Consider the following 18162-nt stretch of genomic DNA (forward strand, 5'->3'; position numbering starts at 1 on the left):
AATATGATATACCTATCCAATGAAGGCAACTAGGTGGCACCATCTCTCAATCTCAAACTACTAAACCATATCAAGTCTTCTAACCATGCACTTGTTTGTTTTGTGTTCATGGCCAGAAAAGAAGAAGAAAAAAAGGAAAAAAGAAGAGAGGGAGAGAGAAGGAAAAGAGAGGAGAGAGGGGGGAGAATAAAAGGGGAGAGAGAAAGAGAGAGAGAGAGAGAGAAAGAGAAGAAAAGTGGGGAGAGAAAAAGGAGAGAGAGAGAACTAGGAGAGGAGAAAAAATAAACTAAAATAGAAGGCAAAGAGAGAGAGAGAGAGAGAGAGAGAGAGAGAGAATTAGACATAGGGAATTTGAGGGGGGAGAGAGAGAGAGTAAATTAAAAAATTAGAAACAAAGGGAAAAAAGAGGAGAAAGAAAGATGAGAAATGGATTGTTGAGCGTATCGCACGGTAACTTTGCTCACCACTTCGAGGTAGCGAACCTGCCACGAAGTGGCTTAGCGTTCCATACGCGCGGAATGCTAGTCATTGGAATTCAATAAAATCATTTTGGCACAGATGTGGGGAAGAGTAGGTGAGGTGAGGTAAAACACTTCACTTCGCTTGAAGAGATCAAGCTAAAGGAACAAAATTTAGTGCTAAGAGAAGAGTTGCAACCTTCCCCAATCAAAGAATGGGCTTCCTGGCAATAGATTATGGCTCAATGCCCTCTGTCCTCTAATCACATCCCTTGATTTTCTCTCTTTCTCTCTCTCTCTCCTTATCTTCTCTTTGCACTTTTCTTCTTTCTCTCTCCTCTCTTTTCCTTCTCTCTTTCTCCTCTATATTTTGTTCTCTTTCTCTCTTTTTAAAATTTATCTTTCCTCTCTCTATAATTCTCTCTACATGTTCCCCCCTCTCCCTCTCCCTCTCCCTCTCCCTCTCCCTCTCTCTCTCTCTCTCTCTCTCTCCTTCTTCTTTTTCTTCTTCTTCTTCTTTCACTTTCTTCTCCCCCCAGTCTCTCTTAAAGTATGTAAATTTTAACTTTTCCCTATATATAAGTCTCTCTTTATGTTTATATTCTCTCTCTTCTTCTCCTCTCTCTCTCTCTCTCTCTCTCTCTCCGCCCCTTTTTCTTCTCTTTCCCTTTCTCCTAAATTTCCTTTTTTTCTTCTCTCCCTCTCTCTCTTTTAAACTTTATCTTCTCTCTCTCTCTCTCTCTCTTTTGCCCCCTCTCTCTCTCTTCTCTCTCTCAAAAAATATTTAAATTTTAAAAAAGACTTTTCTCTTTTCTCTTTTTCCCTATCTCTCTTCCTCTTTCTTCTTCTTATTCTTCTTCTCTCTCTCTCTTTCTCTCTCTCCCCCTCTCCTCTATTTCCTTCTCTCTCCTCTTTTTTTCTTTTTTTTCTTCTTCTCTTAAAAATTTTTCTTTTCTTTTTTTAAAATTTTATCTTTCTTCTTTCTATAATTCTCTCTTTGTGTTCAAATTCTCTCTTCTTCTTTTTATTTTCTCTCTCATTTTCTTCTCTTTGTCTCTCTGTCCCTCTCTCCTCTCTTTTAAATTTTATATTTTCTCTCTCTATGATTCTCTCTCTATTCCCCCTCTTTCTCTCTCCCTCCCTCTTTTCTTCTTTTTTTGCTCTTTGTGTGTGTGTATCATAGTTTGATTAAACTTTTTAATTTAAACTTTCTCTCTTGTACTCCCTCACCCCATGTGGTTTAAGTCATGTTAAAGCGCGTTGATAGCTCACCCTCCACCTGTGAGAAAGTCCCTTGTTGTGCCTCCAGCTATCTTGTACATACTCTTTTGCTATGAATATGACATGTTGCCCTCAAGATGGGCCCTTATGCAAGTTGGTGAGCATGTTATGATTCGTGTCACGTTCCATGTTGTGTTGGGGTGTGGGTCTAGTGCTTCTCTGGAGCCTAGACGAGGTCAAGAGAGGGCCCCGCGCGAGTATTCGAGGGCCAGACTGTCACACTTGGTTGAGAAAATTTAAATTAAAAAGTTAAATCTAACTATGAGAGAGAAAGTGAGAGAGGAAATATACAAAGAGCAAAAAAGAAAGAAGAGAGGGAGGGAGAGAGAGAGAGGGGGAACAGAGAGAAAAAATTATAGAGAGAGAAAATATAAAATTTAAAAGAGAGAGAGAGGAAAATAAAAAAGGAAAAGAGACTGGAGAGGGGGAAGAGAGACAGAAAGAAGAAAATAAGAGAGAGAATATAAGAAGAAGAAGAGAGAGAATTATAGAGAGAAAATATACAATTTAAAAGAAACAGAAAGGAAAAAAAATTAAAAAGAGAACAAGAAAAAAAAGGAAAAAAGAGGAGAGAGAGAGAGAGAGAGAGAGAAGAATAATAATAAGAAGAAAGAGGAAGAGAGATGGAAAAAAAGATAAAAGAGAGAGAAGGAGAGGGGGAAAAAGAGAAAATAAAGAATAAGAAAGAGAGAGAGAGAGAGAGAGAAGATAAAATTTAAAAGAGAGAGGAAGAGAAGAAAAAAAGGGAAAATTAGGAGAAAGGGAAGGAGAAGAAAAAGGGCGGGGAGAGAGAGAGAGAGAGAGAGAGAGAGAGAGGACCAGGAGAGGAGAAAAATAAACTAAAATAGAAGGCAGAGAGAGAGAGAGGACCAGGAGAAGAGAAAAATAAACTAAAATAGAAGGCAGAGAGAGAGAGAGAGAGAGAGAGAGAGAGAGAGAGAGAGAGAGGGAATTTTGGGGGGGAGAGAGAGAGAGAGAGTAGTTCATCTCTCTATTCCCCCCTCTCTTCTTTCTTTTTTGCCCTTTGTATATTTCTCTCTCCTCTCTCTCTCTCTCTTTTAATTAAAAAGAAAGTTGAAATTAAAAAGTTAAATCTAACTATGAGAGAGAGAGAGAGAGAGAGAGAGAGAGAGAGAGAGAGAACCTAGGCCCCACACATGAGAGCGAGAGGGGGGAGAGGCAGAAAAATATTAAATTTAAAAAAGACTATTCTCTTTCCTCTTTCTCCTCCTCTCACCGTTTTCTTTTTTTTTATCCTTCTTCTTCTTCTCTCTCTCTCTCTCTCTCTCTCAACGTGTGTGAAAAATTATGTTCGAAAAACTTTAAATTAAAAAAATATTTAATTAAAAAGTTTAAAATAAAAAATTTAATCTAATTGAGAGAGAGAGAGAGAGAGAGAGAGAGAGAACCTAGGCCCCTACCCTACACATGAGAGAGAGAGGGGGGAGGAATTTAATTAAAAAGAGGAGGGAGAAAAGAAAGAGAGATTATATGTGAGAGAAAAGGGAGGGGGTTTTAATTTAAAAAATGAACTTTGGGGAAGGAATGAAGCTTTAATGAAAAAAAGAGAAAAGTAAGAAAAAATGAGAGATTACACGTGAGAAAGAAATAAACCTATAACAAAAATAATATAATAATAAAATATAAATTTTCCGATAGCGAGCAAGTTAGATGCCACTATATTGACCCACTTACCCTAAAGTAGAGTTGGTTTTTTTCCCCTTCGAAAGAAGCAGCTGTGATACAATTACTCCCCCATTTTACGTAATTTTTTCTGGAATAACTAGCCCACGATGAATCAATTCAAACGCCACATCCAAGGAGAGGCAAAAGGTCGTCCTGCGCTGTAGACAGTGGAAGGATAGGGCAAGGTAGGAGCAGAGACTATGAAGGGCAGCGCATCGGCGTCGGCACAGACAGAGAGGTACTCTCTCTCTCTCTCTCTCTCTCTCTCTCTCTCTCTCTGTTTGTCTATCTGTCTCTCATATTCGTACGAAGCTTACAAGAAGTGCCAGACATTTACCCGCATATCAATCCTTGATTTCTCGAAGTCTCATGTGTACTACATGACCTTTGATCCAATGGGGGATGGGGATCACAGGCACAGAGGCACCCTTTTTATCACAGTAATATTCGATGCCTTGGATATTCAGAACGAATCAAAGGCGAGGATGGGGCTGTTAACAATCAATGCCTTGTGATGTTAAGCGCGTCACTCAAGGGGGGACTGTTAACAACCACTCCCTCCGATATTAAGGGGGAGCTATTGATAATCAATGCCATAGCGAGAGTGGGGCAAGAAAAGAATTCAGAGTCCATAGATATTCAGAGTCAGTACCTCAGAGTAATATGAATTGACTGACTGTGAGCTCTTGGTACTAACAGTAAAGTTCTAAAGAATTCTGATCCCCTCTTGGTACGATGCAAGGTAGCACTGCAGGGAAAACAATCCATACTGAAAATGTCCTGCAAATGCACAACCAAACATGATGTGTCCAGATTTGATTACAATATAGAGCCTATTAGTGTAACCAATAAGTAATAACATGTTTTAACATCTATCCAGTTTATATATAAGCTTGCTAGTTTCAGCTTATCATGATTTGCTGTGTTCAATGTAACCAGTAAACTCTCAACTGTAATAATCATTAAGGAATTAGCTTTCTAGTCAGTTTAATCGCTTGTACAAGCATTAAATTGACTTGCTACTGATTGAAGGAAGTCAGATTATGAACTACCCTAATGCATTCCAGCGAAAGGAATTTAAATGATATGTATTTTGGTTTCAGTTGGAATAACTATAGCTCTCAGCAGAGCAGTGAGAATAGACAGGCCAGAACATATAAAGTTGTAGAATTGGATCTTTGTATATTAGGGCTACCTTAAGTTGGGAAGACACTACATGATACGATGAGATATCTGGTTAGCTCTTTCTTTAAATTACCAAATACTGGCAAAATTCTAACTGTGAATGAGTTTGTCGGTAAATTTCTGGGTCCAAAAAATTACTTTCGAAACTTTTATAATTGTCAGTGTTTGGCTGGATAGACATGTGAACTGCTTGATTCCTCAAAAACAAACAAACAGAATACAAGTTTACACATGAGTGTTATTCATACATGAACTAACCATGCTTTCCAAAAGCTTGTGAAGGCCAAACAACTCCCACAATGGACTTATGCCCAGACCCTTTCATCTCTTGGGGTTTCAGCAAGTCTGATAATCAGAATCACATTTACAGGTTTTGTTGATTCATGAGGGAGAGCTCCATGTAAAACTTGGGTCACCAAGTACATAGTACACTCTCATGACAGTTCTAAGCATGCAGGTAACTTTACACTTCTAAACAAACTCCAGGTTCTGCATCCACCTACACGAACTTTGTGGAACTTTTAAGTCCAATTAGCATTCATGCCACTCTAACCAAACAAGCCAACCCTTGTGAGGAGATCCTCTCACTTGAAGCAGATGAAGTAAATGCCTGCTATAGCTAATCAGATATAGCTTGTTCTGTTGAAGTAATTCCTCGAGTTTTATCACAGCAGTTTGAGCTTTAAAAACGGTTTCGGCATAAATCAACAGTTTCTCCTGGGCCTCAATGCGTTTTAAGGTTGCCTGGTTTCTTGCCTCAACTGCCCTCTGCCTATACCTTTCTGCTCAAGATGGGTCTGAAATAGGAGACTGATTGGGATGGATGCCAACCTACATCTGTCAATAAACTATGCAAATGTTGGTCAGCATCTTCTTGTTGGCACCAGCTTTGTATTTCTGCAGGCACATCAAATTGTGGACTAAATAAGCCAGATGAATTAGAGCAACACACAGCTCAACATAGAGTTCAGTTGTGCCTTAGACTTACCCTGCAGAGTCACCTGGCTCTTGCTTTTGTGCTTTTGCTCCTCCTTTTTACAAGGCCCCATGCAGGCAATGGTTCAGGATACTGCTTGTATAACTTTTCTTGTGGAGTGCTTTGCAAATGCAAAAACTCCTCTTCCTTATTTCTTCCTTGTTGAATCTGTTGTTGACATTGCTGCCACAGAGGTGGCTGTAGCACCACCAAAATGTCATTATTCTTTCAAGCAAAGACATGAAAGTAATGTAAAATAAGCTTAAAGTAACAAAAACTTTTAATTGCACCAAAGAAGAGGCAGTTTTTTTTGGGACTCATTTGCATTACCCATACACACGTAGAACAATAAGTATTACTTGAAACTTTTGGAATCAGTGCTATTCGTTAACTGGATTGCTTCATAGACCAACAGCCATGTACAATTTCCACAAAATCATCAGATAACATGTTAGTGCAAGATTAAGTGGGTTCTTTTGCTGAAATTAATTCGTCTTTTGAATGTGGCCTTTTCAAGCTTTATCCATCACTTGTTTCAATATATCCTTGCTTATTAAATCTATACTTTCTTCGACATCTAGCCAAGCTTTATCTGAGAAGCCATGTCATGAATTACGCAAGTTTCCTCAAGAGACATTTCAATCTCTTCAGTGTGTTTGATGTAGGTCAAAAGGCAAACTCAATGGGGTACTTCAGCAGTCAATAAATTCATTATTGGATGCTCTGAAAACAGGGATAAGAATCTACTTCATAGAAATTCTATGTCTATAATCCTCGTACACAATTTTGTTTCTTGAGAAATCTTGGATCTATTTTTTGATGTTGTCCTTTTGTTACTTCATTTTCACATTGATAATTAGCATTAGTTATATTGTCTCAAGCAAGGTAACACAATGCTGTTAATCTTACTCCCACACAGGTGGCTGCATCCCCACCAAAACATCATTATGTTTTTAAGCAAACATATAAAAGAAAGAGAACATAAGTGTAATGCAACAAAAACATGCAAAAGATGCAGTTCTTTGGGACTCATTTTGCAATTGTGCCAAAGAAGAGGTAATTCTTTTTGGGACTCATTTCTGTTGCCCCTACACACACACAACTTTAGTATTACCTGAAACTGTCGAATCAAGGCCATTCCTTTACTGAATCGCTTCTTAGACCAATATGCATGTACAATTTCCACCAAACCAGGAGATAACATGGCTGCGCAATATTGACTAGCTTTGTTTTTTGAAATTAACTTGCCTTGCTTCTTGTATGCAGCTTTTTCAAGCTTATCCATTACTTGTTCAAATACATCCTTGTTTATGAAGTCTGCGCTCTTCTCATTGTCTAGCCAAGCTTCATCTTCAGAATCCATGTCATAAATTACACAGGTTTCATGAAAAGCCCTTTCAGTCTCCTTTGGAAAATTGATGTATCTTGAAGGCAAAATGAATGGGGTACTTTGGGAGTCAAGAGCCTCATTATTGCATGCTCTAACATTTGGGATAGGAATCTGCTTCTTCGAGATTGTATGTCCACAATCCTCATACACAACCTTGTTCCTTGCTCCACCTTCATCAATTCTACTTTGACGTTGTTCAACTTCATTTTCAACATTTTGTTCTGACAAACCAGTACTTACCATTGCAGTAGCGGTTTCAAGAATCTCATCTCCACATTGATCATCAGCACCAATTGTATTGTCATCAAGAGAGGTAACGGAATGCTGTTGATCTTGCTGCCACACAGGTGGCTGTATCACCACCAAAACGTTATGATCCTTCCAATCAAAGATATAAAAGAAAGGCAAATAAAGCTTAAAGCATTAAAAACTTGCAATTGCACCAAATATAAGGCAATCCGCACCCCCCACCCCACTCCACACACACACACACACACACACAGAGCCCCCCCAACACACACACAGGGGACAGAAATATTACCTGAAACTGTTGAATCAAAGCCATTCCTTTTCTGGATTGCTTCGTAGACCAATAGCGATACACAGATTTCACCAAATCAGTAGATAACATATCTGTGTCCATGCAAAATCGAATTGCTTCTGCTTCCGTAAGAAACGTGCCTTCTTTCCTGTATGCTGCTTTCTCAAGCTTGTCCATCACTCGTTCAAATATATCCTTGCTTATAAATTCTACGCTTTTCTTCTTATCTGGCCAATTTTCATCTTCAGAATCCATGACATAAGTTACCGGGGTTTCGTGAAGAGACCTTTCAATCTCCTCACTATATTTAGTATACCTCAAAGGCAAAATGAATGGGGTATTTTGGCAGTTCATAGACTCATCACAGCATCGTCTAACATTTGGAATAGGAACCTGCTTCATAGGAATTCTAAATCTAGACTTTATCTCCTCTTCAATTGGATCAGACTCAGGCCTCTTGATCAAAGTATCATATCCTTCAATATGAGTTGCTTTCTCACGAGCATCTTCTTCAAAAGAAACAATACCAGAAATTACTTGTTTTCCTAGACATTCTTTTCCAGTCTCCAATGCACAAGCTACAATTTCATTTCTTGAATCATCCTTCAAATCCACCTGCAGATCTGACTCAAATTTGCAAGTCTTTATTTTTTTGCTCTTCCGTACATATACATGTTCTATCACACCAGTATTCCTCCAACTTGTGTTGGAAACCACTTTACCTCTCACCTCTTGTTTAGCAGCATTATCAACTGGCTCTGCTGAAGCATCTGCCATGAGCATATCCATTAGGCAACAAGATAAACCTTCTGGAGAATCTTCAAGAGCCAAACCCTCTTGAGAATCTTCAAAAACCCACTGCTTAGAGGTTGATTTTGACATGCCTGGAAGTATGTTGTCTGCACTTCTCTTGCGATTCTTTGGTTGATCTAAACTGCCACATTGAGACTCTAATATGGGAGCAACACTACTGTTCTTGACATCGTGAATGTCCATGGTGGCAATAGTGCTGGTCTTTTTCATGCTCCATAAGCCATTTTCTGGATTTTCTTCTCCCTGCATAGAAGAATATACGGTAGACAAAGTCCCATTCTTGCTGGGCTTGATCCTCTTTGAAAGTTGTATGGGACGATTAGTAGGCAATGGCACTGCCTCCTTTGCAAGCACTACTACTTACAGCTTTTTTGGCTTCACCGGCAGCAACCTGGTGCTTCTTGTAGATATTCTTTGAGATAGTGACCTGTCCTTCCGATTAGGGCTCGTCATTGTTTCTGCTCCAAGTATTATTGTCTTCCCACGGTTCAAAGCTTTCATCTGCCCCAATTGCTAAAAACTTGCATATATCTTTTGCAAGGAGAGGAATGTGTCTGACTCAGCTGAGACTCTGCCTGTGTATGGATAAGGATGTGTTTTGACTCAATCCTGACTGCAAAAATTAAAACGCACCACAATAGATCGGCTGAAGTTGCATTGAGTTTTTGTAATCACAAGAATACGTTTTGGATCAATTGGCACTTCAGCATTGTCTATATTATGACACAGAATGCTTTTTGACTCAATTCAGACTGGTACCAAGAAGGTGCAAATTACACAAATATTAGTATAGACGCAGCCCAAATCTTCACTTTTCCAGCAATCCTAGCTAGCCTTATAAGATAAATGCATGGACGAAGACAATTCAGGATACGGTGAAGAAGATTGAAAGAACTCATCGGAATCAAACACTGGGTGAGAAAGCGTGTATGAATTAATGGTTAAAGCTCACAGATAACCAGGCGAAACAACCATCGACTTTGTATCTGATCGATTCAGGTGTAATGAAGAGGGTGCCCAGCCAACAGCTGGTAGAGCTGGCAAACTGCGTCGAGTGAGAATCGATGGGAATGAGTGTGAGAGAGAGGGCGTGGGTCTTGAAAAGGATGATGTTGTGTTAGAGATGATCGCCATCAGCTGGTATAGGAGAAGGAGGCGAATTAAGGGGATCAGGATAAATCACTTGGGGTACGTTTTGTTTTTTGTGAGGCGTGACCGGGAGCGCCGGTAAACATCACCGTGCCCCTTACACAAAAATTTGAATTATCTAAAAAAAAAAAAGTAAAATAAGAAAACCCAAATTTGCAATAAGTGAACCCATGGATCTGTCCGAAGAATCGAACTCAAGACCCCATGCAATCACCCCAATGGTGTTATCAACACACCAAGCCCCCAAAACCGCCTCCCACCGGTCCCCCACCGCCACGCTGGACAAAAGACAAAACAAAGCGCAAGTTTTTTATCCTCATTGGAATTAAGGTGGTGGTGATGATAAATGTACAACTTTCTCTCTCGCTCTCTCTCTCTCACCCATGCACACATCCTAGATCCCATATATCACATGCTCTAAGCCTCTTGGGATTCATCCCTTAAGCATCTTTTCCAAAGTTCACTACGTCTTGTTGAGAGGAATCCTCTTACTTGGGACAAGGGATCTTGATCACTGAGAGTTAGAAAGCACAAGGTGATCATGATGACTAGGGGGAGTCAACAAAGGTGATACATATCCTTTCTAAGTCCCTCCTCACGTAGTTATCATTGGACTTGCATGGCGGACTCCATCTATATCATCATTTATTATTCACATGTGGGTCAAGTGATGACTTGGAGTACATCTCCAAGGCATCTTCCAAATTTCAAGCCTTCCTCCAAATTAAAAAAAAGGTAATGACTTGGAGGGCACGCACAAAGAGAGGTTTTTAAGTCCCTCCAAACAAAGATCAATTGATTTGCATGATGGACTCCATTGACATGATCATTGGTCATTTACAAGCAGGTCAAGTGATGACCTAGAGTGCACATATGAACCGAAACAAAGAGAGATGTGAGACAAAGAACATTCAAGTCCATCAAGTATCACTTTGTTATATATTCTAGTAAGGCCACTATAGTTATTCCCTTACAAACTAGTAAGTGTTGAGAACACGAGTACAAGTTCAATATGTTGTTCACACTCACATCATCTTTTACGAGCATAGCCCACACAAGTCAATGTGTGTGGAATGACCTATAGGATATGCATAGTATTTGAAAGTTTCAACTTATTACAACTAGCCCTTGTTTGGTGGGACACACACACACACACACACAAATGAGAGAGAGAGAGAGAGGATGTATAGGAAACGAACACATTTTGTTGCATTTATAGCAAGGATACCACGTGTGGTTACCGTGCCAATGTACTCCAAAGGAGCCTCTTTTCCTGGTATGTCTCTACTAGCTCACCTTTTACAAAAAATTAAGAGCCATTCAAATGACTTCTAATGCTTGCGATTTATAGAACATATATGTATAGCAGCTTATCACCATACTTTAAAGGCTTCAATGTTCTCACCTTCTCCTGATTTTCGAAAAGACTTTGAAAATGGGTTTCGAAACTTAATTTCTATAACATCTTCTGTGTATGCCTAGGCCTCTAAATTAAAGGTTGAGTTTAAAACTTGCTAGTGTCTACTTACTTATATGCGCTTAGTCAACTACATTGCAGCATGTGTGCCGTTGGTTTCATACAATCCTTTCTTGCATACAATTTGGCCAGTGAAAATATTCGACTTGAATTTGTTGCACTGCGTGTAAAATTTGGCTACAATCACGTAACGCATGGATCGAAGGACAAAACAATCTGCGTTTTGATGGAAGGCAGGCTGCATTAATGAAACAAAGTGCAGGTATAACAGAGCAGCAGCTGACGTTGCATGGAGTTAAATAGAAAGCACAAGAATGCGTTATTGAACCAGATGGCGGCGCTTTACAAGACAGCCTGCGTTTTGACAAGGTCCATATTCACAAAGATTAGCATAAGCGCAGGCTGCAGAGCCCGAATTCCCGGATTTTAACAATCCTGGCTGAGATGAGTGCGTTGGACGAAAGCAATTCAGAAGAATGTATGTGGCTTAATAAAAGAACGCAAGATCTGGAGAAAATGATGAATGAGAGAGAACTCACTCACAGCCAGCCATCATGGACTTGGACGCTGCTGATGGAGTCACTGTCGATGAGAGGAGAGGGCATGCATGATCCGGGCAACAGCAGCCTCTTGCGTTGAGTGAGACGGCGTAAAACACTTCAAATCATCCTTGAACGTTCGTTCCTTCTTTACTACCGGCGGCTACAGGTTACACAAGGTGAGAATAAATACATAAATCTCTGTCATGCACCCCTTCGCACGCCTCATACATCCATCCTTCAAAGTGGACCGCTTTTCACCGGGACAAATGAGTATAGCTAGTCTTGTAAGTTCGGGCAAGGGCGTAACAAGGGCTCATGACCTAGCAAATTAATGCTTGCTTTTACCAAACATACAACAATGCCTTAAAAATCAATGATTGCTTTCAAGCCTTTCACCTCCCAACCTTCCACACTAGGGGTGCATACACATACTTCTTGGTTTTAAAATGACAGGCAATATGCGTAAGATTTATCGATCACTTCTCATATTAAACTTTGATAGGCATCTCCATATTTTTCAATAAGTTTTCTTTCGTGAAAGAATATTGTTAGTTATCAGATGTCTGGTATTGTTTTACAAAAGTTTTATTTCTTGAAAATTATTTACATTATGTATGTATGCTAACATGGTATCAGAGCGAGTTTTGGCCAAATTGATTAAAATTGCTTGTGAATAAAACATACCTTGGACTAATGATGACATAATAAGGCAGAAGAAAATGGTTCCTCATTCAAATTGTTCACATGCTTTGCTATAGAACTCAGCAATCAATTTACTTGTAGAGATAACCATATTTTATATTTCAGTTAGAGAGCAGTCAAATGGAAACTTGTGTGGTTGACACAAAACCATTACAAACAAGCTTGAACTGCAGCCAATTGTTGTATCACAATTTATCCAAACAAACATACACTTACTATATTTCGAACAAATAAAACTCTTGAATGGTTTTATTTAAATGCCAAATATAGATGATATTATATTTCAAATAACATGTACATTACCCAATCTCTTAGGTTGTCCTTTTACTGAGAGTTTTAGCAAAAGAACCTTTTTTAAACCATCTTCTTGATAAGATGATAAGGTTAAGCAAAAATGCAAGAGCAAAGATTAGCCAGCATTCCCTTAGAATTTCTAGTTCTACCAAATGTTTCCTCATTTTTAAAGTTTCATATGGCTTGAATTATGAGTCATCTACGTACAATGCAAAGCTTCTTATATTGCTAATTCAAATCGCTCATATCCCATTTTATAATTTGTTTCCAAGTTGGATTTAGGGTTACAAAAATGCTCACACATGGCTTGGAGAACCAGAAGCTTGAGAGAACACAATGCAAAGTGCATTGAGTGTTATCAAAGTAGAAGATTTTACAAGACTAAGTATGCCCTAGAGTGAATAGGCATATATACAAGCGAGGAGAAAAAAAACATCCTAGTGATAAATAAATGTGTCTAATGGTCCCAAGTGTGTTCATACACATCATTGTCAAAATATTGTAACAAATCTTTCCTTAGAGTAACAAGAGTTGGCACTCATGTGTAGGGACATGCCCTCTAGTGCACTGTGATCAATCTATAAGGGGAAGTGAGCCCAAAGCTTTGTGAATAGCTTCAAACTTCTCAAGAGGCAAAGTCTTTGTGAAAAGATCTCCAAGGTTATATCTTATGTTGGCACATAGGCTAAGCTAATCTCTCTTGCAAAGTCTCTCCTTGACACAATGATAATACATATCAATGTGCTTAGTATAAGCATTGAATATTAGGTTTCATGGAATTGTGGATGCACTATAACTATATGTGAAAATGGTGGTGGAAGATAATTATCTAACATCCAAATCAACCAAATGATATTTGAGCCTAACACACTCAATCCTAGTTATGGAATTTGTAATGTACTTAGCCTCATAGTTAGAAGTGGTTAGAATGAGATGCTTCTTACTTAGCCATGATATGCATGAGTTGCCAAGCATGAACCAAAATCCAAAAAAGCATGTGAATTTGATGATAATAATCCCCCCTTATGATAAAAGCAATCCAAGGTGCCAAGTACCACTCACATAGCAAAATATACGCTTTACTTCTCACCAATGACTAATGCTTGGTTTATGCATAAACATACCCATTTATAAGATTGTAGAAAACATTTTTCTTTCAAGTGAAAATTAGGGTCATTCTTAAGCCCCCAAAATCATAATGATCACCTAATATTGAAAATTTTGGTATAATAGTTCATTTTTTATCACCTAAATAGTTGCTTCAATAGAGAAAAAGTATGTGTATCTATTTACATCCATGTAAAAGTATATAGTAACATGCGATAAGGGACCTCTCGAGTTCAAGACTTCTTCATTAAATCATGATCAATATTTTGAGAGCGATATTTGAAAACAAAACACTAATTGTAAACTAAATACCAAGCCTTGTAATGCATATATAAATCAAGCATCCAATAGCTTGCTGATAGTGAAGGACCTCAAAACAATCCCCAAAATCATTAACACTCGACTTCAAGCCTGTCCTCATAGAAGTAGCAACATGCTTGCAACTCTCAATATCAAATCTCCGCACTAATGTCTCAATATACTTTTTCTAGCACAAGCCTATCCTCATTGATTGCTTGAATTGAATGCCCAAATAATGATGTAAAAGGACCGAAATTGACATGTCAAAAGTTGATTTAAAATCAATAAAATGGGTCTCATTAGGACTATTGATAAGTATTATATTATCAACATAAGTCACAATGATTAGAGGCACATCACTCTCATAACCAAAAAAAAATGTGCTCTCTCAGTTGGAATATTCTAAAAACCACATGCAATCAAGTACACATGTATTTTCTCATAACAAGCATAAGATTCTTGCTTTCGACCATACAAAGCTTTGTTTATTCTACCCACTTTGTTTTCCTACCTATCTGGCCTTATGGCGATCAACACTACTATCTAAATAATGTTTCAACACTACTATTTGACTTATGTGACAAAGGTGCATCCAATATACTTTCATATAATGTTTGCACCAACCATTTTGGCATAGTCCTAGACTACCCAACCTTTAGTCTCTCATCAACAAGTCAATCATCTTGATCTCCATCAAGAATAGGTTGATCTATGGGATCATTAGAAAATGCCTCATTTGGTGCTGCATTCCTGCTAAAAAGAGCCATGAAAATAAAGGTTATAAAGTATCTTCCACAAATACAATGACTAAGTAAAATACACTTAGTTTATAAATGATATAACTATCAAAAGTGGGTGTAGCAATGGAAGCATAGATGAATAATGCAATAGATTGCACAACACAAGAGAATATAAAACAAAAGAACACTGCAAAGGGATAATTTAGAGATATGCTCGAGACATGGAATCCATATACCAAACATGAGAGAATCATGCATAACAATGAGTCATTAGTAGTATGGGCATTGGCACTGGCTCCCTCTCTTCAACAAGATCTACTTTGGAAGGTTGTAAGTGAATGAATGACTATGGAGGAGAGAGCTAGGTAGTGAACAGAACAAAATCAACAAAAAGCACTCCAACATATTTTGGCCCCCTACTTATCCCCATAATTCAAGCCCCAATAAATTAGGTGCATACAGAAAGAAATGCACAATAATGTGATCATCCCACAATACATGCACATCCTCACTCATGAGTTGACTAATCTACTAACACCCTCTCTCACGTCATGGATGATGTGCTACAATGCAATGATACAATGATAATGACTTATCATAGTCCATATAACAAAGACCATCAAAATAGGAGTATGGCTAACCAAGTAGTGGGTGATCAAGCCACCACCAAGATGCCTTGGCGTGAACCTGATGTTGATGTCAATCATACAGCTCTTGAAAATAGAGAAGAATCATGAAAGCTCTCTATGTCTCTCAATGATGCCTCACAAAAATAGTGTACATGACCATTGATTGCTTGCCTTCAACTATACCACCAAAGTGTTTTTTAAATGAGCTTAGACGAGGAGATAATACCATTCTTTGTCAAGAAAGAGACTATCATGTACCTGGAAGTCAAGGATTCCAAAATATGCTAAGATTTCAATCAATGTAGAAGGGACTTTCCTCTCTAGATAGGCTTTGCACATGTATACATGTATAGAGGAGTCTCACTTGCCCCACCTCACATGGAACAACATACCATAACCACTTTTGTAAAAACCATGCTTTCATAATAACACTCCATGTGATGTACTCTCACATGGTATTAGAGCCAAAGTGAGGATTGGGAGGCTCTATGAAGAGAAGGCCGCACTCTCATTTTGTAGGATATAGTCTTCTTCTTTGGGGTCTTTTTTTCTAGACAGATAACCTTCTTCACTTTAGATAGTCTGAAGTTTTAGGGCCTCTAGTTGCCATTGCCTCCACAATGGGGCTACAAGGTGTGGAGATGAGGCTTACAAGACTCTCTTGCCTTGTAGAATCCTCAAATATCTCAAATATTACAACTTTGAGGAAGGTCTTCAAACTAAGAGCATCATCTACCACATTCTCTTTGCCAGGGTAATATCGGATCTTGAAATCGAATTCTTATAAGACCTCTATCACTTTCTTTGCCTCATATTGAAATCTAGTTGCCATTTTAGGCTTTTCTGATCAGTGACGAGGGTGAATTTGTGACCAAGTAGATAATGGTGCCATAGTTTGAGGACATGGATGATTGGTAAAAGCTCTAGATCATGCATAGTATAGTTATCCTCATAATACTTGAGTTTTTGAGAAGAAAAGGCTATGGATTGGGCCCTCTTGGGATAACACATAACCCAATGTAATAATGCCAGCATCATTGAAGGCTTCGAATTCTTGAAAGAAGTTAGGGAGCTTTAATATTGGTGAAGTAGTGAGGTATTTCTTTAGTTTGTACAAAATTTTCAGCTCTGTAGTGTTGTTTATTTGAATGGGACGTTGGGTCCTAAAGTGGCTTGATGGTTGGTTGAATCTATAGCAACGGGATTGGACCCCTTGTTTGTCATTTACAAGGTGAGGGTTATTATTATTGTTGGATTGATTATTATGGCCATTATCAACAAGGTTGAGGTGACCTCAATTCCAATGTTTCATGTAAAGATTGACCCTAGCTCTCTTTGGATAGGGAAATCCATGGTTTGGAAAGTAAGGGGTAGCTAGAAAATTCCTTTTGGGGAGGGAATCAATCAAGAGTTGAGCTCATAGTAGTGTATCTTCAAGGTTAGAGGATTTTATAGTTTTCAGTTGCCCATTCAAGGGTGGATTTAGGCCTTGACAAAAGGCAGCTACTTGTTGTGTCATTGCCATTTTTGAGGTATACTTTAGGAGGGAAACTATTGAGAAGTAAATTGACTTATTTTTTGGGTTGATTTTTATTGTTTTTGTGAGCTGAATGGTTGATTTAATGATGGATTGATTGGGTTTTGTTGAGTTTGGAAGTTTTTTGGATTAGATTGAGTAGGTTTGATAAGCTCATGTGGTTTTTTGGTTGAGATATGATGTTTTGATAGGTTCTGTGAATTGTTTGTTTGGTTTTGATAAGGTCTATTTTGTCTTTGATTTGATTTGTTTTCTTTCTGTTTGTGAGGTTGAGATTGTGAATGAATGGTTTAAGGAATGATCCTCGAGAGTATGTTGGAAGGTTTTGGATGGATTGATGTGGTTTTGGTTTGAGCTGTATGGTTTTTACACCTTTTATTGACCTTCTTTAGTGTTTTGTATGTGATCTATAAGCTTCTGTTTGCTTCTGTATATGTTGTGATGGATGAATGTTTAGCATAGGGAATGTTTTGCAATCTTGGAAGAATAAGAATACAATCTCAAAATGTATTCTTATCCACTGGAAGATTGAAGGCATACCTCTTGGGAGGGGAATCCACAACCGAAGATTGAAGGCATACCTCTTGGGAGGGGAATCCACAACCGAGAGAAGATTATTGAGAGTTATTTTTTGTTATTCCAATGTATTATCGAGAGAGGGAATGTGTGAGAGAGATAGTGTATGAGAGATAGCCAATTTTCTATGAAAAACATTGTATCTACATGAGAGAGATTGAGAGAAAGAGTATGAAGATGATGAATTACGAATATTATGTGATGAATTTCATTCAAAGTTGATAATTCCTCTGTGTCCTTTTCATTCTTGGATGGTTTCTATGAAAAATATATTGAAGATTTATTGTGATAAATCTGTGGGAGAGTTGCCATATGATATTGCCTAAAGATTTGTGGTTCTTGGTGTTCATTTTCTTCTTGTGGTTGAATAAAGTACGAAAGACATGTTTTTTACTGTAACAAGATAAAAAATTTTGTAGTAGTCTCTCCATTTTCTTGGAGTTTCTCTTGGGGTTCCATGTTTTTGGTCCGTAGCTAAGAAAAGTTGCCATCAACAAGCACCAACAGAGATTGAAAATGGAGGAAGTGGCAATGTTAAAGAGAATGAAAAGCAATGGAAGATTGTGGAAATCTTGCTACTATTGAAGAGTTGTAGATCTTCATTGCCAAAGCCACTTTCTATAAAAAATGCATTCCTCAATGGTGGAAGCATATCACCATCCTAATGCAAGCTCTATGTGATAAATTGATCCCATTGTCTTTTGAAGCTACATAAAGTTGTATCACAATAGCCAATTGTTTCCCACAAAATTGAAGAGCAAATAAAAAATAGAGAGAAT

At 38.2% G+C, this 18162-nt stretch overlaps 1 protein-coding gene across 2 annotated transcripts; it reads right to left on the bottom strand.

Annotated features, from left to right (window-relative positions):
- Nucleotides 1-4813: 4813 nt before the first annotated feature.
- On the bottom strand, nt 4814-9507 carry LOC148021597 (uncharacterized). 2 transcript variants are annotated; one of them, XM_087697040.1, is made up of 5 exons: nt 9283-9507; nt 7518-8943; nt 6701-7327; nt 5599-5784; nt 4814-5507 (listed from the first exon to the last, which is right to left on the bottom strand). In XM_087697040.1, the coding sequence occupies exons 2-4, from the start codon at nt 8577-8579 to the stop codon at nt 5608-5610; spliced, it is 1866 nt and encodes a 621-aa protein (XP_087553166.1). In that variant the 5' UTR covers nt 8580-8943; nt 9283-9507; the 3' UTR covers nt 4814-5507; nt 5599-5607. The 2 variants fall into 2 exon arrangements, with proteins under 2 accessions (XP_087553166.1, XP_087553165.1); XM_087697039.1 differs by having other exon boundaries at nt 7518-9507.
- Between the last annotated feature and the right edge of the window lie 8655 nt (nt 9508-18162).

Source organism: Lygodium microphyllum, chromosome 17 (genome assembly GCF_053477565.2).
Source record: "Lygodium microphyllum isolate KBCC chromosome 17, Lygodium_microphyllum_v1.1.10, whole genome shotgun sequence".
Lineage (NCBI taxonomy): Eukaryota > Viridiplantae > Streptophyta > Polypodiopsida > Schizaeales > Lygodiaceae > Lygodium > Lygodium microphyllum.